Consider the following 22,866-nt stretch of genomic DNA (forward strand, 5'->3'; position numbering starts at 1 on the left):
TTCTAATACACAGCTACCTTTTTCCAAAAAAAAATCTCTCTGAGTTGTTTAGGTGAATAATTAAAAAAAAAAAAAAAAAAGAGGTTAAATCTCCGTAAGTTTGGTGAATTATTTGTTAATCATTCCCTTATTCGAAGAAAAATAAATTTAAATTTGTGGATTTTTTTTTTCCCGGTAAAAGGTAGCTGTGTATTAGAAAGAAAAAATTAGTCTTCCCTTCAGCGTCATCTTTTATAATACGAGACAAAACTTCAGGTAAAGAATGAGGAGAGAAAGAAATTTCATGTACAGATGGGTAAAGCCCAGCCAAAAAATCTGCTACAGCATTAAGCTCACGGACAACATGATGAAGTCCATATGAGAAATACTTATCTTACAAATTCTGTGACACAAATTATATGAGGCTAACTGTGAGGACAAGTAGAGACCATATGATCCATAAGGTCAAGGTTTTTTTTTTGTATCAATTCTTATTCTCTATTTTGTCTAGTTAGAAGAAATGAATACAATAATCCATTTTGGTCAAAAATGAAAAATGGGTTGGTAACTTTTGTCCTAATAAATTAATGAAAAGTAAATTTGATATGTTAAAATGAAAAATTAATAAAAACTGATGGGGAAAATTAAGAAAGATTATTATGAAAAACAATGGTATTTCCATAAAAAGAATACATTTTTAGTATTACACTCTCAATTTACATTTGAATTTTAAGTGTTTTGAGTAAAAATGAATAGAATGAGTTTTTGAACTAGATACATAATAGTTTCTGTTATATATTTTGGGAGTTAAATTGGATTTAAAAAAAACCGTAAATATTATGAGTATTCATAACTTGAAATCTACTCAAAGGTGAGGATTTAGCAAAATAAGAAAAAAAAATTTCCATGAGTTTGGTTTATGCAAATTGAATCACTACAAAATTAAAACTAGAAAAAAAAATGAATAGAAAGAAATAAAATGACATTCGAACTAAATATAAACATGAAATATGACATATAAGTGGGACCCTAATCCTAAGCAAGGTTTAAAGTATTCCACAATACCATACTGATACTAGTCGACACATATCTATATTTATACGATACATTTTGATATGTATCTCTATTAAATTGCATTAAAATATATTGTCAAAACGATACAATACTCGATACGGGGATGATACATCTCTTAAAATTACAATACGGATACGGTACTCGATTTCACTACTTTAAACCTTTTGATCCCAAGGTATCAACTCAATAAATTTTCAAGTACGAGACTCGTTCAGGGAGATGGGGTGTTCTGAGGGTGGTTGCCCCTCTATGAGATTTGGGTTTTTCTCAAATCAGAGTTAAATTTTCAAGCACGACACTCGTTCAAGGAGATGGGGTGTTCTGAGGGTGATTGCCCCTCTCTGAGATTTGGGTTTTTCTCAAATAAGAGTCGATGATTCTGAAGCCTAACAACCCTTCTCTCTTCTACCCACAAAAAAAAAATTCAATAACTCAAAACTGTTGAAGGCTTGAAGATATTCAAGTATCAAAATTCAAAGCAAAAATCAATTGAAGTAAGTGAGAGGTGATCTGGACAGCTGGACCCCCTTTTCGAACAGTCGTTTTCTACTATAATATAGGGTTTAAACGCCAGAAGCCTGCAAGTGGAATTTCTGATAGTGATAGATCAGTTTGAGAAATGCCTTTCTTATTTTATAAAGAGAAAGGCAAGAGAAGGAAGAAACAATTTAGGAATTCAAAAGCATTTCTTCGTGAAGATTGTCGTTTCTTTTGTTGTTTTCCTTTCTTTCTGTTATCCTATCTGCCGGCAAAAAAGTTCTCAGAAATTCTTTCTGTCCTTAATTCTAGATTCCCCAAAGCCAAAGGAAAGTTTCATCTTTTTCCCCTTTTCTCCTTCAAAACTTCCTTTTTTGTTTTCTCCCTTTTGAATTCAGAATTCGGGATTTAGTTCCATTGGGTGAATGGATCAACCAAAGTTCTCATGCTCGCACTCATGGTTGTAATTGGTTCATTTCCAATTTCTCATCTGATTTGGCGTTATAGACCTCTAGCGCTCTAGAACCTGCAAACCTTAGCCTTTTCTGAAACTTTATGGTAACATACTTGTGTTCATTTTTCAGATTTGAGCAAACTGAGGTTAGTCCTCTTAAGAGGTTACTCACCTTTGAAAGAAAAATATTTTCGGATTAGAATTTCTTTTTCATATCGGAAAATATCTTTGCCTGTTCTCCAAATCCTCTCGTTTCAGTGAAGCTGTGAAGATCACCTTTTTATGTATATGGGTCTCTGAAACTGATTCAGTTTTCTTATGCAATTTGGGCTGAATTCTGGTTGAGGTTTGAGAATTTAAGATGGCTGGCAAAAAAGTCGAGGTGATAAACAGCAATGGCTGTTCGAGACTATCTGTTAGTATCTCATCTTCAATGTCTTCTTTGCGAGGAACGAAATCCTTCGAGCCAACGTACCCAGCTTCCTCTGTCATGTCTCTGCCTGAAATACGAGCCAGCGGTCCATTTTCTGGTCTGGTTATTTGTGTCACTGGGCTATCCAAAGGTATGCAGTCTGTCTTGCTTTACATTTTGTTTGTTTTCAAGGTTTAGACAATGTTTGTAATGCCAGCTTTTCGAATTTCAAAATATGTGTTCTCCAATTGCAAGCTTCAGTTTTGTGTGTGAATAAAAATGATAAATAGTTTTAACAGCAATTGATTCATGTATACGCTATGTAATGTGACAGAAGCGAGGAAGCAGGTCATGGACGCCACGGAAAAATTAGGTGGCCAGTACAGTCCCAGCTTGCATTCACGATGTACTCATCTGGTGGCCCAGATATCCTTTCACAAGAAACCCTTTTCACAGTATCTTAGTTGTTGCATTAGTATGAGAACAATTTGCCCGATCTCTATGCATGGCAGATGTGCAAGTATCTAAGCTGAACTAATTCAAAATTAGGGTATTCTGGGATTGCATAATGAATTGAAAAACGGTTTTGATAGGTTGTATTACAAGTAGGTTAGTCACTAGATTAGTGGTGATAATAATTTCTTCTTTTGATGGTCGTGACATCTTCTGTGCATGTGAGAGGTCCAGAGTTTGAATCTTGTGAAGAGCCTTGAACAGCTTGTGGTTGGTCCAAGTTGTCTCCTCTTTTACCAGGTGATACTGGGTAGGCCATAGCTCCCCAAACTGTATTGTCATTTGTGTGAAAGCTTTGAACACCCAAAATACAGCAAGGAAATAACAAAAAGAAAATGCAATATGAAGACCTTTATAAATGGTACCTACCCATGGAATCAAGTATCAATGGTACAGGTGTACAGTTTGATACAGCTGATGCTCATCAAGATTGACCATCTTGATATGATAGAGATACATTAAAATATTATGTGCAGAACTAAAAAAACAAACAACAAATCAATCTATAGGATGCCAAAACCCAAAATCCATTTTTTTGAAAAGAAAACTTCCCCTTGCTCTTGCTTTTTTGGTCAAATCCGGATACCATCTATGCCTAAAAACAATGTGGAGGAAATGATTAAACAAGAAAAAAATTGCATTACTTCTCCATGTGGAAATTGAACATTAAACCTGCAGGTTGAAGCATGCTACAAATTTTTTTAATATTTCCTTTCTTGCTTGAGTTTTGGCCTAGTATCACATCTAAACTAGAAGTTGGCCTAGATTTGGGTAATCTTGAATGATTTTGTGGTGATCAATAGAATATGTGTTTCTTGCTTAGTACTTATCATTAATAGTAACATACCACTAAGAGTTTAATGTGTTACCTGCAGAATAGTATAAATGTGTATATATTTAATGTATGTTACTTATTAGTTATACTTAGTTGTATGTTTACATTGATGCTTTCTGGTTTGGACCTTTGGGATTATTTTAATCTCCTTACATGTAAATCCATTTTCTTTTTAAAACTTTTTTAGCTTAATTGCTTGTTATTATTGTTTTGTTTTTTGGCTCATTCTATCAAAGGGTCCACAGGCCACTAGGTGGGCATAGGTTGGCCCAGGGGTGGGACTGAAGGGAGAATACTGGCTTCTTGCACTGTATTGGTTTCTCTTTCTTTTTCTTGTGTAGAGACAAGACCTCAAGCCTCAACACTGCATACCACTAGTAGGGCACAAAGCCACCAGCCCAAGGCTGGTACCCACACTTAATATTATTCATTAGTAAATTCGATGTACATCCCAATAAAGATTTGAATCCCATAGATGCCATGAGGACAAAGATAACCTGATGTTGCTTGGATATCATTTTTTGTTTGGCCTTCGCCATACAATGCTGACAACACTTATTTTGCTTGTAGGCATATCCATGAGTATCGAAACATCTGTAGCATTTCTTCAATACATCCCCGACATGTCTCTTAAAGACTAGCTTTCTAACGTGCTGCCTGACTAACACTTGACACCTTTTACCTGCCTTTTGTCTTGGATTTGCTCTGCATGATTGAAAAAGATTGTATGTTATACTATAACTTTTATCAAGGAACCTTTGTCAGCACTTAACGCTTATTACAGCTTCAGTGGACATAAGTTTGAGCATGCTTTAAAGCATGGATTGAGAAACGGTCTCTTCGTTGTCAGCTTGGGATGGTTCATGGATAGTGTTAAGAGGAATAGTGAGTACAAATCTTTTCCTATCTAATTTTACTGAATTTTAGACTGAATATGGATATTACTAAACACCAGTTAACTTTGGAAACAATTATGTTGGTCATGTTTTGGATGGGTGGGGCTATGATCACTGATGTGCTTATTGTGGTAAACTATTATATGGCTGCTTATTATAGAAGCCTCTATTCAGTTAGCTCAGTGTACAACTGGTTATTGATTGGAGAAATATTCCATCCTGAACAGTTCCTGGGAAATCAGAGAGATGTCCTATTTATTTGCGGATCTGGACCAGTTGACCTCTTACCTTTGCTTGGTAGACATACTCTGTTCTGAAGTTGTCTTGAATTCTCTGATAATTTGGCCCATTGTGGGTGGAGATGGTCCTGGATAATTGACCAGACAGCTACTAATCAGTATGCTGGGTAGAAACTTTGCCAAAAAGTTTCTGGCCTTAGTGAGACTTCCTGATAACTTTTTCCACTATCCCCAACTATTGTTATTGATTAAGAGCGGAAGTTTTGCTTCTTTTTTTCATTCTTTTTCTCATGAAAGTAATCAAGGGGAAGAAATTATGAGAGCATAATCAAAACATTTCTTCTTCAATTGTCCATAAATGCTGCAGTGAGGTTGAGTGAATCACTTTACAGTATTAAGACTGTTGGAGAAAGTGACTTAAAAGCGGAGAAGTTGAATCACCTGCTGGAGTTCACCGCCACCGGGAATACTTGTATGCCTGTCAGTCTGCGTGCAGATAGCAAACAATATAACACCACTCTGCTACCAAATACACATGTAACTGAAAAGGAGGAGGGTAAAACTGGGGCAGCAGTTTTTTCCAGACATTCCATATTTGTCGACTCAGATATTTCCATGGAACTACAAAGTAAGGTAGGATCTTCATTGAACTTCTACTTGATAGGATCAATTCGTTTCCTCTGGGAGACACGGCTTTTTTGTCGTAGCTCTCTAGTGAATATTGGGCTCTAGTCCAGCAGATTTGGGTAGACTATCTTAGCATCTTGCATTCTGTAGCACAATCTATTCTAGTCGTACAAAAAATTTGACTCCTCACTGAAAGTTTCTCGTTAATTGAGATTTTGGGAAGGTGCTACATTTGGGGATAACCAGTTCATTCATGACAGGTTGTTGAGGCATCTATTCAAGAAGGTGCTACAATTGTGGATAACTGGTTTGTTGGTTCCAGTGCAAGTCATGTAGTGTGTGAAGGACCTTCTGTTCAGAGATATCTTGGCCACACTGATAATCTTGTTACAGTGAGTGCTACTGAGTTTGTTTTTTTTCATTGCTGCTGTTTAAACAACCCTACACATCTCAGCTGATTGAAAGGGTGGTCCAGGATGGTTATCCATCAGTTGGATTTTTTTTGGGGGGTCACTGATGCTGGGAACTGTTGCTATGTTCAATCCTATGTTAGCATTAGGTTTCCTTGGTTGCTTGAAAGTTGTATTAATGCATTTGCATCATCATAAGAGGCTCTATGCTTGAATCTGATCACCATTGAAGTCATTTATCTGTGAATTTCAGCCGTTTTGGATTCTAAAAACAAAAAAGGAGAAAAATATGCAAAGGCTTGTGCATCTGTCTGCTGATTTAGCTAGGCAGGTTGGGGTGATCCTGGAAAATTTTCAGACTTTAATTGCAGAAAAGGTATTGTTGCTGTTTCTGTTTTTCAGTCTGAGTGTGTCAGATGCAATTTTTCCCTACATGCTTGCAGTGTGAAAATATTTTGATAATTTTTTCTGTGTTACAATTGCTTCCTCCTCTTCTCTCTCTCAATGAATATGCAGAAGGTAGCTAGGGATGCCCTTGCACTTCTGGTATTAGTTACCCTCCCTGTTTTAGTTACCAGTTGAAGCTGAATGTATGTATTTTATATCACAAGTCCAACAGTTCTCTTGCAGGACAAACCTGTTAAGAATATTATGTCTTTCATTATATAATTATCTAAAATTTTACTTTTTACCAAAAAATAAAAGGAAATTTGATTACTAAATATATTAATTTCTTTGAACATAAATGTGGAGTTAATCAGTTACCATTTTCTAAGTTGAATCTACTAGGAAAATTATCGAATCTTGGAATTTTGATCAGCAGTAAAGTGTTGAAGCCTTGAAACAACCAATGTGTGTTCCCAACTTCACATTGAATAAAGAGTAACGGGAAACCTATTTGGGAATCAGTTGAGTAAATGTGGTATTAATCCATAAAACCTGCTTTTGTTAAGCTATTCTATTTGAATTATAGTGGGTAGCTAAAGCGAATGAGGTTTCCCTGTTATTATATTTGTAGCATTAAAAAAAATTGTCTGTAATAATATACTTTTTTGCTCAATTAAACGACTGCACTTCTGGAGCAGTTCTCTGTTGACTAGTATGTAACGATGTCTACCATGACTATGTAACCAAAAGTTCATTTTTGGCCTGCAAATTAGCTTTTTACCCACTTCAATGCCCTCTGTATACTTGTAACTGTGCCTCCACTGTTCTCCAACTTCTTTCAGGAAGCAAATACAATTGGTGCCTGTCAAGATTCACTAAATTTTCAATCAGCTGAGAGAAAATTTATAAAAACCCCTGAAGAAAGACAAAAGATTGTTAATTTGGCAAAAAGTGGAGTTCGAAATCGCCGTGGTTACCGTATGCAGCAGGTAAATCATTGGTGGCATTTTCTTGCATTGAGCTACTTAGTTATATCCATTGCTTGTTCCTTTACATACAGTTACAATAGAGGTTCTCTACTGTAAATTCAGACACATTGGATTACATGCCTTCTTTGTCAATAAGGTGCACTGGCTAATTTGTCAATAGGATGCACTTGCTAATTTGTCATTGTATGATGCTACTATCTACATACCCAGACCAATATAGAAAGATTCTGGCAACAGGAGGGCTGGGGTCAATCTTCCTATGGTTGGATACTCTTGGTTCATATGTGTTGCCCCAAAAACCTGTTCGTCAGTGCAAGCCAAACTAACCTGCAAAACAACGTGCTCGGCTGAGGTAGCCGAGGAACGCCTTTGACGATCAAGTTAGTGAAAGCTCATACTATGACAAATTGTAGAGCTCTGAATACTAGATTGTAGACTAGACTCAGCATACTTGGTTATGGCAATGTACTAGGTTTATATAAATGTACTAGGTTTATATAGATACTAGAGCAAATTGCACTGGCATCCCAAAATGGAGGTCTTAAAACACTGACACCCCACTTTATGTTCAAAAAGCATGGGGACCCCAAAATTAAATTTTCATTGGATATATTTGTCAAATTTATCACTGAAAACAATTAAATTACTGTTTTTTTTTAAAAAAATATCCCTATAATAAACAATGTCTGAAAGGTTTTCAGTGATAATTTTGACAAATATATCCAATGAAAATTCAATTTTGGGGTCTGTGCTTTTTAAACATAAAGTGGGGGTGTCAGTGCTTTAAGGCCTCCAATTTGAGGTGCCAGTGCAATTTGCTCTAGATACTATTATTACCTTGGCCATACGATCGATTTCCTGGAGCACCTCCTGATCGTCTGATTTAGGGTTTTCTTGGGATGGATAGTGTTTGAGTTCAACCTGGACTCTATGACCAACCATGTCTTCCTTTTTCGATAAGGAACGATGTCCGAGAATTTAGGTGAAGTTGGTTATCCCTACTTCTGCATAACACCTAGCGCGTGCAGTGTGGCGTGCAGTCTATTTGGCTCGAGAATTTAGGTGAAGTTGGTTATCCCTACTTTGCATAATACCTAGCGTGTGCAGGGTGGCATGCAGTCTGTTTGGTTCAGCCATGGTTGGTCGGTCCAACCGGACACTTGTCCAAACCGACCGTATCAATATGCTATCGAAATTTAGACTTATCCTAGATGAAAAAAATTAACCTACTACATGATCCTGTCATATCATTACATAGGGATGCTGGGGTATGTAAGTTGGAGAGCATAAAATAGACATGGTGTCACTACATGTCTATAACAGTGGTAAGATCTTCCTGACCCCTCTTCTGATGAAATTCTTCATTTGTTTATTGTTTGCCATCTTCCTACACTATTATATATGGTGATCATTCACATTAACATATATCCAGCAATATTTTCTGCCCTTCTTTACAGACATTTCAAGCTCCAATACGCTCTATTGCCCCAAGCAGACTTCTGGATTCAATATGCTGGACGATATCTGAGCCAACTTCAACTGCTTGTATTCATTCAGATACGATTGATTTTGAGGATGTAGGCGACCAACATCCATCTATATTTTTTGATGCAAGAGGGGATGGAGGGAACCCAGAAGCTTTGTTTGAGAACTTATCTCGTCCACTCAGTGAAAGGTTGATGTATTTATCCCTTTACTTAATTTCAGACAATGTTTAATGCTAGGCAGATAATGGTGCATGGAATGGGGTTCAGTTTTCTGTGGTCCATTTTGAAGATCTACGCCAAGACTCTTGACTTGAAGACCATAGTCCCTCAGTTTCTATAATTGGTAGGCCATTAAAAATCAATTTGATTGTTAATGCCTTATGGGCACACTATTTGCTGGGGGAAAGCTCTTCTGAGTGCTTCTATGCTGGCATATGCCACACGAGTAAAGCTTGGACCTATTTTTCATCTGGCTAATGCCATATGGTTGCCGTTGAATTAGTTTTCCATTCCTTTCTATTGTATCACCAAGCGTGAAGCTTTTTTTTTTCTTCCTTAACAGCTTTCAAATTTTCTGATATGCATTTTCCTGTTCCAGTGAAAAATCAGAGTTGATATTCAAAGATCACTTTCTGACAATTCTTTTTCCAATTGACCGATATGGTGAGATGGGGCCTTCCTCCAGAACATACTTCAGCGATTCTGGTTTTACATGTATGCAGGTGCTAGATCGTATCTATGCATTTTATCAGGTATCTCTTTTTGGAGGTTTCAGTTATTTATTATCTGATGTACTGCCTTCCATTTCAACATCATAAACCTTGGTGTATTTGTGAAGAGTCCTGATTATATCCAGCTTATCCAACTTTTAACTGATTAAACGGACGGCTCGTAAAGTTTGAATGATGCCTGCATCTTCCTACATTGCAGGAAAACATGTCATCAGATGAAGTAGATGCCGCGATACATACCGACTCCAAATATGCCGATCAGCTTCGATCTGTATACAGCAGCAAAGAGACGGTGGAGATCGGTTTTGTGCAATTCAGGCGGATTGATTTTCTGGGGAGTCGAAAGAGCTTTGAAATGTTGAAGCGTGTTAGTGGAGATAACAATAACAACGTTTATGAGTTGTTGATCAGAGCATGATACATAATATCTCAGTTCTCAGAGACCATATTTCAGGGTCATAGGATGAAACTCGTTGTATTCAATTGTACCATAATGGAATGTTGGTTGATGTCGTCTGTACCTGAAATTTGTACATAATAGAGTTAGCCATATATAACAACTATAAGTGTAGTGTCATTGTGTCATTGCGATTGAACGTTGATATTTGAAAGATAATTAAAGGCTGAACCTCCCATTTTACCACTCCCCAGAGGGAAGACATCCATCCTCCTAAAGTTTTGGAACCTTGGATTCAAACGCAACAAGTCATAGCCATTGAGTTGTGTCGTGTCATATACATCACAGTGTTACAAAATGGGGGCAAACGGAATTTAACAAAGACGATCTAAAAACTTAGTTACAAGAAATAACAGAGCCGAGAAGCAAAAGCTAGGTGGAATCCCCCAAAGAATGCTTCCATATTGTAACACTGGCCATCCTGTCAAACTTAATGATACATGTCCTTTTTCTTTTCTTCACTACACGTTCTTTTTCCAACTGTTTTTTTTTACCTCTTATTTTTTTTCCCTTTTTCTCTGGTTCCCTCTAGCGCCTCCTTTCCTATTTTCCCTTCCAGTTTCCATATGCACATACAAGAATGAAGATGGTGAACCAAGACAATGGTTCACGGGTTCAGATTGTGTCAAAAACTTCTATAAACTTACAAATGTCATGCCTCTGGATCAATATATCATGACTTGTAGAAATCCTGGCTGAGGCTCCGTGTAGTTCAGGCCCTCCTCTTCAAGCAGGTATTGCTCAACAGTGATGGATAGTCTCGCTGGAGCACGGGAGCCCTTGGTGTGGTGACCAGTACCAACACAAATATAGACCTGCATCCTTTGCGCTGCAGACCTGGCTAAACCCCTCAAGATGCTCAACTCATTTTTCAGTACATGAATGGCCTCAGTCACATGCAGACCCTGCAAGTCTATTATCTGCTCTTGTCCTCTGACACTGCCATGGATCTGTGGAGCAATTGGATTCCTGCATCAGAAAACATCAGCACACTGTTAAAATGCCCAAGCCAGAACCGGTTAGGTGGAGACACAGACATTAATCCAAACCATGCATCACCATAATGTTCTTCATAAAATCTGTACAAACAGCGATGCATGGAGAACCCTAAGAATGTATCAACACATGGGCGGTGACAGGCCTATGCAGGATGCAGGGGAAAATGCAAGGGAAAGGGGGAATGGATTATACAAAAACATATACTCAAAACACACTTCTATTCAATTATCTCTATTAACAGCTGTGTCACATGCATTTATGTAAAGGGGAAAAAATAGCAAGACTCGATAAGACTGGAACTTTTTTTTTTACGAGAAAAGAAAATATATAAAAAATTAAGCTGTTTTACAGTTGCACATTGTCCTAATATTTGTGTCATTTGCTGAGTCTAGTTTCAAGAACCGATGTTTGATTTGTTGGGATTTAAAAGCAGAAATTTCAATAGCTTTGGTATGTGATGAGATCTCAGCCAAGTTGGGCAATAAGACTGGAACTAAAATAGCAACTTGCAACTCAGTCTAACTCTCTGTTATGTAAGTAAATCAGAGCAAATAAAATTCTAAAATAAATAAAAAAATACAAAATAATTAACTAATTCCATCCCTTGTTGGATACAAAAAACATTGGACTGGTTCCTTATGGGATTGAGCCTCCAAAGCCAAGCATATTCGTCCAACTCAAGTGACACTGCATTTATGGTCTCTCTATCTGGTACCAATAGAATATGCAAACTTCCATGTGAAGGTGTATTGGAAATACAATGGAATAGTACTCCTACGAGATGAGGCGTACAGGAGAGAAGGTACTTCTAAGACAACTTTTCAAGTAAAAGTACCCCCAGTGCGTGACTGCTATCCTACTTGACACCAAACGTCTGAAATGTACACGCATATCAGTGTCTAAAGTGATCAGAGCTTTCAGGGGACAGACGAAAGTCGGAAAGTTACCAAGCCCAAGTGGATTCCAAGATGTGTGGAAGAGCTTAGGATTCTGGGTTTTATCATGGCTAACCAAGTTGTCAAACAAATTGTAAGCACAATGAGAATGTCAGTTGAATAAAGGAGAAGCATTGGGGTTCTGATTCACACACACACACACATGTAAATTAAATAAATAAAGAAACTATTACCTCAGAGAATTACTTTGGCTTTATGTAAGTAAAATTGAGGACTGGAAGCCCTATTCAGTTAAGGAGGTTCATAAAAGATGTACAGAGGGCAAGAAGGGATATCCAATATGACATCCATTGATCTGAGTAAAGGCCTACAACAGTTCCTAGCGAGATCCAATCTGGCAAGTTCTTGGGAACATAATTAGTCAACAGCTCACACCCACATTGCATACATGACAATATTGTCTTCAGGCAATAAGATGTGAATTGTTATTATTATCAATAATCATGATATAGTTTTAAAATGGGAATAACGTTCACTTGCGTGAAATTTGCAGAATACAAAAAAACCATCACCACCAAGTGTGAACCTAAACAATTTGAATTAACATCTAACATCTAACATCTAAAGCAACCCTGGGAATCAGTGTAATCATCATTCATGCAAATTTAGCTTATAATGGAATAGAGCAACGCAAGCATGTGGCCTACAAACTTACCTATGTCGATAAATGGATTCTTGTGCTTTTACATGAGCTGCCTTCATATGCATGTCGTGCACCTGTCCTTTCACACTTAGTTCTTTCGCCAGAGTCTTGCTGCCAATGAGATATGCCTGCCGTGCCTGGTTTAAGTTAGCATCCTCAATTAGGAATTATTGGGGCAGCTTACTTGGTCAACTTAGAACTTACAAGTACCTCAAATTTTACTGATAAGAGTGACCATATGCATGGAACCACTTCAAACAAGTAAACACCATTTAAAAACCCCTATCCCAATTGAGATTGGGAAATCAACATCAGAAGTCATTCCAAATATGACAACCCAAAGATCTCCAAACTAATCAGTGCTTAAAAGAGGGGGGGAAATTGGCAAGACATCTATCTCTATGTTTCAACCTACCAAAACAATAAACAAAAACATTTTTTTTTTATCATAGGGTGGAGTAAGAGCTGATAAAAAGTATCTTATTGGGAATTCCATGATTAATAATAACCCCTAAGAACTTTTAGCATGGTGGAAATCAATCAAAGTGATGAAACATACTGGTAGGGAGTAGTTATACTTTAGGGGGAAAAGCCCACTAGGACAATCTTCCCTAGCTTTACAAGCAACTTCGCTCTTGGAAGGCATTATTGTGAAGTTACAGACCAGAAAGCATCATTGTGAAATTATAGAAAACATTAAAGCTGAACATTCACAATTTTGCATTAGAAAATTGATTCCCTTGCATTGTACTTGAGCTAGCAGGAAAGCTTCAACGTCGTCCTAGTTTGATTTACCTTTACATCCTTCATTTCTCTAAGATCCTTTACCCACCAGGACCCCCCCCCCCCCGAGCGGGACCAACTTTACCGTACAGACGCAAGATCAGAATCCTCCAAGGGCAACAGCAGTCTCAAACTCTAAGAACCACATAAAATATTAAAAAAGAAATTTGAAGATTCAGAAATTCTTCCTTCAAGGAGATATACTAACCTAGTATTTCAACTCTATAGCTTTATAAAAATAATCAGACTAAATTTAAAACTATATCCATGCATACACACATAAGTTGCTCAATTTTTCTTCATAATTAGGCTTGGAGGCATAGGTTAAGTTTATTGTGATAGTTTCCGCTGTACCTGCAATTTTGCAGGACAAAATGGAGGGAGGCAATTTGATTTTGACCATCAATTCCCAAAACTAATTGAGAAATAAAGAAAAAATATTAATACAAATCATTTTGAGCTTAATATGCTTTATGCTAAGATTTATTCCCGGGGGTGATGTACCAGTGTCCACAGGGCAGTAGTGTCCTATTTCATACCTTTGATTTCCTTCTAGTTAACCACAATTGGGGGTATGTCTCTATCATGGTGTAACTATGTTTATCTTTTAGAGTACCTAAGATTATAAAACCCAAGGAAAGAATGTATTTGTGTAATGATTGAGAATACTCCTAGTCCTTGCTTTCTTGTAATTGGTTTGTTGTATAATATATAAACAATTGGTTGGGAAGGGGGGGAGGGGACAGCTGGATCTATCAGCTGGCTCTTCTCCTTGGCAGTATTCTATCTTCCTCAGTTCTGTCAAGCCTCTCTCTTCAGTCTATTGTGATTACTGGTTTTAAATATGACATTGTTACACCATTGATATAAAATGGGTAAAAAGGGTATACAGCATATAGATATTGATGAAAAGTATATATAACCATTCATGTCTTTTCACATCAAAAGGAACTCAGATTTTCATCACCCATCGTAAATCTTCTACCTATTAGCCATATGATAAGCCTCTCCTAACCAGCCAACCTACTGGTGTTCTTCAGACATAACCAATGTACAGCCCTCTTAATAATTTTTGAAGGATGGTAACTTTAACTTCCCTAAAATGAGAAAGTGAACATATGAAGCAAGGCTGGGTCATGAAATGACCTACCCTCAGGCAAGATGTCAGGTACAATCCATTTAAAATTACTATTGCAATGATCACACCAATTGATCGAAGATTTCAGCAGCAGAAAGCACTCAATCAGATATACTTGCAGTAGATAAAGCACATAGAGGATGATTGGAAAATAAAAGAAAAAAGAAAGTAGAAGGTGATGGATACATAGAAAGGGACTAGGGATGAGTCTCTCCCACAGCCTCTCACCATACCTGTCTCTTCGGACATAGATCTATATCTTGTCAAGATCTCGAAAAACTCAAGCTGGTCAAGACACAAGTTTTAGGCCAATATCTCAAACTGTCACCAACTCAAAAATCTCAGACCAGAATGCACAAGAGGTTTATGCACTTTTGTACCATCCTAAAATGTTACAAAGTGTCTCGTAAAAAAACACAATCACCACCCTAAAATGTCGAAGTAAAGGGGGGCTGGAGCTTAGAGAAGGGAGAAAACCTTGGTTCTTGAGTTCTGGCACATCATCATTTAGTACAACTGAAAACAGTATTAAGGTTGCCACAGCATACGAAGAAATCGATTGAGTGGAGTCTATCTAGCACATCCAATGCATATCAGTAGGTAGTCCCATACTCATAGTATTGGATTGCTGGTTGTTCGGATGTAAAAAACTAACATAGCGGAATGTCTACGTTTTATGTATGTTTACTGTAATTAGGTGAGGTACTTCAAAGTTATTTTAAGTCCTTAACTTATTAAATATTTATTCAAAATTATGTGTCTACATCCACCATTGCATAATTTACTTGTTTTACACGCCAATCAAGTCTCATATCACTCATAAGAAGACTGGCAAGGCCATACTACATAATGGGTTCTGTATTTACTGCCAACCAAGGGTGGAAATGCCAAAATCACCAAATTGGGTACTCTTTATAATTTGAAGGATTTTAAATATGTTAATTAGGACTAAAACAAGCTTCGCTTAAAGTTTCAAAGCCAACTTTGGTATTTGTCATATCAATCTTGTTTTGAGACACCCCAAACCCCCCACCCCCCAACAAAAAGAAAAAAGAAAAAAAAAAGAATAAGAATGCACAAACTTGCGAATCAGCAATATCATTGTCATCTCATGAACTATGCCCACAGCCATTAAAGGCTTTGACCAAAGCTCATTCTTTTCTCCAACTAAACTGTGGGCTATCTTCAGGCTTGTTCTTTTTTTAAATAGTATATATTTGACTAAAAACAAAGCTTCTAGAAATAAATAAGAATCTAATAGCAATCTAACCACTAAAAAGGGGAACTACCAATCACAAAAAAAAAAAAACCCTATAAAATGGAAATTTCTATGGTCTTATTATCCTACAAGATTCAACTAAACCCTAAAATGTAGGGCCATGAAAGCTGCAAGAATAACTCGTATTCCATCCATAGAATTAGCAACTGGCCTTCAACTTGATCTTTAAAAGCTGTCCATAAGACCCACACAATCCAAATATTATCCCTGTTAAACTGCTTGCGAATAATCTATCCAAATCTGGAGACTGAAAATTTTAATCTCCAAGCAATTTAGACAGATGCCTCATGAAATGCTCCATCAAACATACAGAAATCTGCCACATCCATCAAACATACAGAAATCTGCCACATCAACAGACAAGGCTGTCTCCCACCACAACTGAAACACCACAACAATATTACGTTGGTACTTTTAAGCCTTTATCCTACAGCCACACATGCACCTTTGATCTACATCAATATATTACGGATTCCATCACCTAATCTTACAACTGATCCATTCCAACATTCTCTCCTCAACTAACTGATTTTAAGTATATAATGCTTCTTCATTATGCAGCACTACATGGCTGGTCCCCTCAACATCTAATGAAGGCAAACCTAATTATAACACACTGTGTTGATCTTTTGTACACCCAAAAAAGTGCCTTTCAACTTCACCTATCCAATCTCAATTCTATTGGGCAACACATAAACTTTAACCCCTTGCCTCATGTTGGTGAATGAACCAAAATCATCACTATGGGGTATATCATCATCAAAGTTTGTTTATTTGATCTCACAGTAATACCTCCAAGTCTTTTAGCGTGGATCACCAATCTGAACTTGTCTCCATTCAATAAGAAAGAGCTTTTTCATTATTTACATATAACTGAATGGTGAAACCAGAAATCACACTATGAACCTTGGGATTAGCAGGGAGTGGCCTTGACCCCCTTGGAATCTCAAATCTCAGACAATTGTATGTCCATACCCCAGATTCTCCTCAGCTACAATATTTAACTTGCACCCATCCAAAATCCGAGTGTACATGGCATAGACAGGTTATTATATTATTCAAGGGAAATAACAGAAAATGCAGATTGAAGAAAGGGCTCAAATACATGGTCAACTACTTCTTGCGCATGATACCTGGTCAAAGTAAGCATTGCGGAGGTGTACATGATCACGAGCTTCTCCCCTAAGTTCCGAGTACATATTTGCTGCCATCTCAACATAGTTAAAGCAAATAAAATGGCAAAAATCCAATTCCAAAAGTATAGAGCCATATCCGAAACAAGTTTAAAGATTGTCAACTCAGGAACATTACCCACTGCATCTCCAGTCTCGAGCCAAGGAGCTCCACGGGCGGAACCATGATGTTCCAATCGATCACCATGAAGATGCCTACCATGACCACCACTATAAGAGCTAACTAAGTTAGGGGAGTGTCTACTTGAGCCAACAGTGGTATCTGAATAAATGTTTCTCTCATACTTCCAATGATCAGAACCCTGAGGTGCCAATTTCCTAACAGCTGAAGCAAAATCTATACCACCTTTCAATGGGTTTGAGGAGCTGGGCTTGAAAAAAAGAATTGCGTCCTTGTCAGCAGATTGATATGGAGTGGGAACTTGTTGGATATCATCACCCACATACTTTGGCAAACCATTTTGATCATTGGGGGCAGTAAGTGCAGGAAAATCCATTGTACTCAGGTTTGGAGCAGACGGAGTTTTGGGGCTCAGATTTTGATTAAAACCACCATCACCTTGAAGCTGCAATTTGTAAACAAAAGCACTTTCAACATCCATTTCTAAAGATCATCAACAGTGCCAATGATATCTGGCAACATTTGCGAGAGCAGGTACATATAATTGTCAACATTTAGCTGAATTGAACTCAACTCCATTTAACCTAAGTCGTCTATCTTAGAAATATATACTCTTGAGTCAAAAGTGTAACATGAAAATTTCACCACATTCATTACCCCCCCCCCCCATCCAACCAAAAAAAAAAAGTATTACCACATTTAATACCTTCATTGTTATCCTAAAAGCACAACCGAGGCCAGAAAGTTTCCGGAACTTACGGTTGGGGGGACAAAACAAAATCTCAAGATCAAGAAGCACCGTCACAATATACCAAGAATTATTAGTTTCAACTAAGGCTCGATTTGGTTGAATTATATTTCTATTTCACATTAATCTCTGAAAACAAGTTAACAAACAGTTTCTTGATCAAGAATTTCAAATTAAAAACCATTTGGTTGCGCCACTTGAAAATAGTGCAAGAATAAGAAATCCAATTAGTAGTTCAATTTTAAGAATAAGTCCTTTGAATTATGGTAACAATGATAACAATAATAATAACGAGGGTTCAAAAATTATAAAAATATGAATAGTGAAAAGAATGATGATAAAGGTATACCTGGCACATGAGGCTTTGCTACTGCAGGGTCTGCAGAGGGTCAAAATGTATGCACCGATTCGCACTATTCAGAGAGGCTGTTTCCAGAGACTTGAACCCATGACCACTTCAGCACAATGGAACAACCTAGCCATTGCACCAAGGCCCACTCACGAATAAGTGAGTGGGCCTTGATGCAACTGCGCTAATGAAACTATCAGGTTGTGGGTCCAAAACATGAAAGCAGCTTCTCCACGAAGTGCGGTTGAGTCTACATAAATTTGCCCTCCCAGACCTTGCAATAACAAAAGCCTCATGCACTGGGACACTATATTTTTTTAACACAGTGACAATAATAACTACAACAGCAACAATAATTTATTGTTAAGGACAACTGATGGTCAATTGATGATAATAATTAAGGCTTTTAAATGTATAAAATGAAATCTAAATCCCATGTTTAGTTGATTAAAAGGGAAGCAGGTTGAAATCAATTAGAAATTTAGAATACAAATTGTGAAACGTCTTCCCTGCTATTTCAACTTTGTTCTCAAATTCTCCAAAATTAAGTGCAAATCATACCTAACAGCCTGCATATTTTGAAATAAAAATTCAACCAAAGAAGGGCTAAATGAGCATAAAATTTGTAAGGGAGAATATCATATTGCCATAAAGATTTACCCCCAAAACATGGTAGAGCTGCATAGGTCAACGAAAGATTGACAATGCCAACAGCAATGCAAATCAGACAGCCACAAAATAATAGCATGCATGACTCATTAACATAGAAAATTCAAAATATTGATCAAACTTCCAGATGTGAGTACAGTCTAATATGAAAAACAATATGAAGAAACATTGGCGTAGAAAGTTCAACACAGTGAATCATGTGTAAGATGATCAGCCCCAAGTTTGAAATTGAAACCATTGTACTCTTCAAAATGCAGTGTACTTTGATACAAATTTATGAATGCTACTAATAACTAAACCCTTATCTGAAATGGGCTTATAATATGCATTTAGGCTGAAATCAAGCTAAAAACTTCGCGCCAAAGCTGAACCAAGCTAGGCCAGGAAAGTTGGGTTCAATTTGGTCCATGATTTAGCACTTCCTCAAGTTAACTTGGCTGTTTACACTGTTAAAACATATCTACAGAACCAAGTAGCCTCTTTTTCAAATTTTAACAAACTTAATCATCATCTGATTAGTTTTTCTGTTGGTTGAATGATGCAGTGGTAACGCCAAACATATATTATGCAGAAGTGGATCCTTCACTTAATAAAGAGGTGCAAAGCAGGTGTTACTCTAATCTCCCCCCCCCCCCCCGGCAGCAGGCAGGGAGAGAAAAGCAGATGCTAGTGGCACTCCACCATAATAGACAATAAACTGGAACATATTCTAGGATTTATGATTGGCAACACAGCTCAATATTGAACATACAACAGTATTGCTTTCTCTACATATTTTTGGGCCCCAGGGAAATTGAGTCTTGTGACAATTTTACATTAAGTGACATGAGGGAAGAAAGGGTACGGAAAAGATATTAGTGGCAATCTCATAAACCTGAAACATCAAGTACATTATCAATGACCCTCAAACAAAGCATAAGATCAAAATGCGGAGAAAAACATATTATAGTAACAATATGCACATTTCTGCATACACTTGCTGGTTTTCTTTTCTTTGTGGTAGGTACGCATGTTTTGTTGGGTGGGCAGAGGAAAGTATCATTGCATTAAGGGAACAAGAGGGTAATTACAGGATCATTCAAGTTGTTCACACTCTTCAGAACACTTTGCTCAAAAAATCAACAATAAGAGATAAGATTGACTGTTAAATACCCCCGACCGCTAATGGTTGACTGATGTAATGATGGATTCAGGTGACCGCAACCAAAAACAAACATTTCAAAGTCTGAAGAGTATGTTACCCACTATACTGTTCACAGTTCACCAAATATCTAGATCAACATTTACATTTTATGCAAGAAGCCATCTTACCTTGGTCAAAGGTAATTTGGTAAAGAACACAGCGTACCTCAAGCTGAGTTAGCATCTCAATTGTCAAGTTCAAGTCACAGCCATTGGCATAGTAGACCTTTGCAAGGCTTTCAGAAGCAAAACCAGGGAATTGGGAAGCCAAGAATTCCACAGGGTTGATGCTGATATGCTCCAAAACCTCATTCTCGTTCAAAGTATCAATTGGGAATTCAGTGCTAGGGTTAACATGGTAAGTAAACCCATCCCTTCCTTTACTACCAACATGCTGATTACCATTCAAAAACCCTGTTGGCAAATTCAGAAAAGCTTGCTGAAGACGAGGGCTTCTTTAAACAATGGAATGGAATATCTTTTCTTTTCAGTGATGGTGTTATAAATATTACCGTAAGGAGATAATTCTTGTTGCTTGCTTAATATCTGACCACTGCCTGAAGATACAGAGAACCTTGAGGTATCACTCTGATCGTTAATTGATAAACTTGAAAGAGAAAGGCTTTCAGGTTCTTGCAACTCATCCTCTCCCATGAACTTGAAGTCTGGGGTGATGTCATCAGGGAGTTGCCAGTACTGGTGGGCATCCTCATCAGAGTTATTAGAGACAGCTGACGCCGATCGATCTAGAACTGCTTTTCCAGATGTTCCAGAGGCATTAAGCCTTGCTGTCACATCTGCAGAACTGTGGCTTCCAGTTGAAGATCTAAGGGCCAATGGTATGAACTCTGCCGCATTTGGATTCAAAATAGCTGTCTTACCCGTGCCATTCGGCTTTGTGTCATTGATTGAGATTACTTTTGTGGACAAGCTCATCATAATTTAAAATTAAACAAAATAAAACTTTGCACATGTAAAAGCGAAGAGCGAAACAGAAGCTAGCATCACGTATCACCCAAATCCTGCAAAATTAATAGAAATAAAGAAAATAACTCAATCCAGAAAAGACTCTAAAGTTTTGTTTAGAGTAACATCATGTGACATGTGCCCAGTATCAAATCCCTAAGCTAGTTCATATACATAAAGAAGCATAAGACAAAGTAATAAATCTTCACACTTAGTTACTAGGTTCAGTTTGCATGTTTATGTTCAACCCCCATTAATTCATTAAAACACCTGAGATCATCATTAATTCACTCTAGACGTTTAAAACAGAAGGCCTGAGTAAAGGGTCAGAGAAACACCTGTAGGGAATGCGGAAGAAATACAACCTGCAGTTAACAAGGATTAAACGAAGAAATTACATACTGCCAAGGTAATAACTACGCATTTTTCTCTTCAAGAGCTCCCTAATTCTATTCCATGTGACAAACTAATGTGTTCGAGAAAAATTGAAGAAGAAAAGATCAACCATAAGTTTAATATAACAGATTATATACTTCAGACTCATGAGAGAAAGAATTATCGTATATTGAAGTCAAGAAGAATCGCAAAACAAAACGAGCGGGGGGAGGGGGGGGTTTGGAATAAATTGCACAGAGATGGACTTCTTAGGCACCTTATATATTGAAACCCTAAAATCAATAAAGCAATAAATCGGTCTAAAGCAACCAATTCCACCATCTGCTCATTAGCAGCACAAGAAGAAAGCTAGAAACATAAATCCACACCGTAGACAATTGAAAAATCTAAGACGAAGTCAAACCAGCAGATTGAAGGGGGGAAAAAACACGCAATTCAGAGAAGTTAGTTTGATGGTGCCAATAAACAGCAGATGTCAATAACCAGAAGATAAAAGATTATCTTTTCACTCATCAAATAGTAAATCCAGAAAATTATCAAACCGAGAGCACCGGAATGGAAACAGGGAAATTGGAACAGATAAAAAAAAAAAGCGTAAGAAAAGAAAAAACAAAGTTGAAGATCTCAAGAAGAGAGAGATTCTTAGTACCTTTCCGAAGCTCAATTGTAGTAGGTGTATCCGAATCGAAACGATTCATCGATCAAGAAGAGTGAACTTGTCTCGAAAGATAATAGCTATATAAGCATATAGCTACATATACGAGGAGAAAAGATCAGAGAAAGATAACGAGCAAGCGGTTGTTGTGGTTCTTGCAGCTTTAAGCTTCTTCTGTCATGTAGCTTCTTCAGCTAAGAAGTGTAAAACTGGTTTCAGTGTTTATCTTTTTCCTCTGAAACCCCCGTTGGCGATCACCATTCACCACCACAGAAAGAAAGACAGAAGCTTCCTCACTTGAAACCCACCTTTCGCCACTCCATCGATTAGACGTTTCCTCTCTTCCTGTCTCTCTATCATCGAACCGGGGGTTAATGAAAATTGATAAATAAATAAAAGGTGAATCATGGGGATTTTGTTTATTGTGAAAGTACATAAAGAACCCTCTCATTCGTTTAGATTTTCGAGAAAGAAGCTCTTGGACTTCGTGGACACCTTAGATATGATGTACTTAAGCTGTCTACGTGGCACGTTTTTTATTGCCCGTGTCTGGTGGGGATATACGATCTGCATTGTCTATGGTGTACTTCGTACTTGTTCTGTAACCTGCGTCCACCCTTTGTGACCATCTGATTCGAATCATTATGGAGGAGTAAATCCGACAATTGACGACTAGTTAACTGCCACTGGTTCTGATCATCTATTGGAGTCTTCGACGTGGATAGAGGTTTTTTTCGGTCTTTTATGAATGGTAGCTGAATGCTAGCAGAGTCAACCGTCTCAAATCGACCTAATGAAGATTTTAACATTTGACCAGGAAAA

The 22,866-nt window shown here is 37.4% G+C and overlaps 2 protein-coding genes across 5 annotated transcripts; one reads left to right on the plus strand and one right to left on the minus strand.

The window, feature by feature from the left end:
• Positions 1-1,658: 1,658 nt before the first annotated feature.
• Positions 1,659-9,928, plus strand: LOC149021483 (uncharacterized). Of its 3 annotated transcripts, none has more exons than XM_089149719.1 (10): positions 1,659-2,547; positions 2,731-2,851; positions 4,529-4,629; positions 5,247-5,512; positions 5,767-5,898; positions 6,170-6,292; positions 7,146-7,292; positions 8,750-8,967; positions 9,378-9,531; positions 9,710-9,928. In XM_089149719.1, the coding sequence occupies exons 1-10, from the start codon at positions 2,346-2,348 to the stop codon at positions 9,926-9,928; spliced, it is 1,683 nt and encodes a 560-aa protein (XP_089005845.1). In that variant the 5' UTR covers positions 1,659-2,345. The 3 variants fall into 3 exon arrangements, with proteins under 3 accessions (XP_089005845.1, XP_089005846.1, XP_089005847.1); XM_089149720.1 differs by having other exon boundaries at positions 2,731-2,822; positions 4,527-4,629; XM_089149721.1 differs by lacking the exon at positions 6,170-6,292.
• LOC149021484 (polyadenylate-binding protein-interacting protein 7-like) lies at positions 9,707-22,400 on the minus strand. Of its 2 annotated transcripts, none has more exons than XM_089149723.1 (7): positions 22,039-22,400; positions 20,540-21,049; positions 20,194-20,441; positions 17,077-17,524; positions 16,899-16,969; positions 12,578-12,693; positions 9,707-10,936 (listed from the first exon to the last, which is right to left on the minus strand). In XM_089149723.1, exons 2-7 carry the CDS (start codon positions 20,964-20,966, stop codon positions 10,633-10,635), a joined length of 1,614 nt encoding a protein of 537 aa, XP_089005849.1. In that variant the 5' UTR covers positions 20,967-21,049; positions 22,039-22,400; the 3' UTR covers positions 9,707-10,632. The 2 variants fall into 2 exon arrangements, with proteins under 2 accessions (XP_089005849.1, XP_089005848.1); XM_089149722.1 differs by having other exon boundaries at positions 12,578-12,702.
• Between the last annotated feature and the right edge of the window lie 466 nt (positions 22,401-22,866).

Source organism: Hakea prostrata, chromosome 3 (assembly GCF_041222555.1).
Source record: "Hakea prostrata isolate BN-2017 chromosome 3, UWA_Hpros_2, whole genome shotgun sequence".
NCBI classification, from domain to species: Eukaryota; Viridiplantae; Streptophyta; class Magnoliopsida; order Proteales; family Proteaceae; genus Hakea; species Hakea prostrata.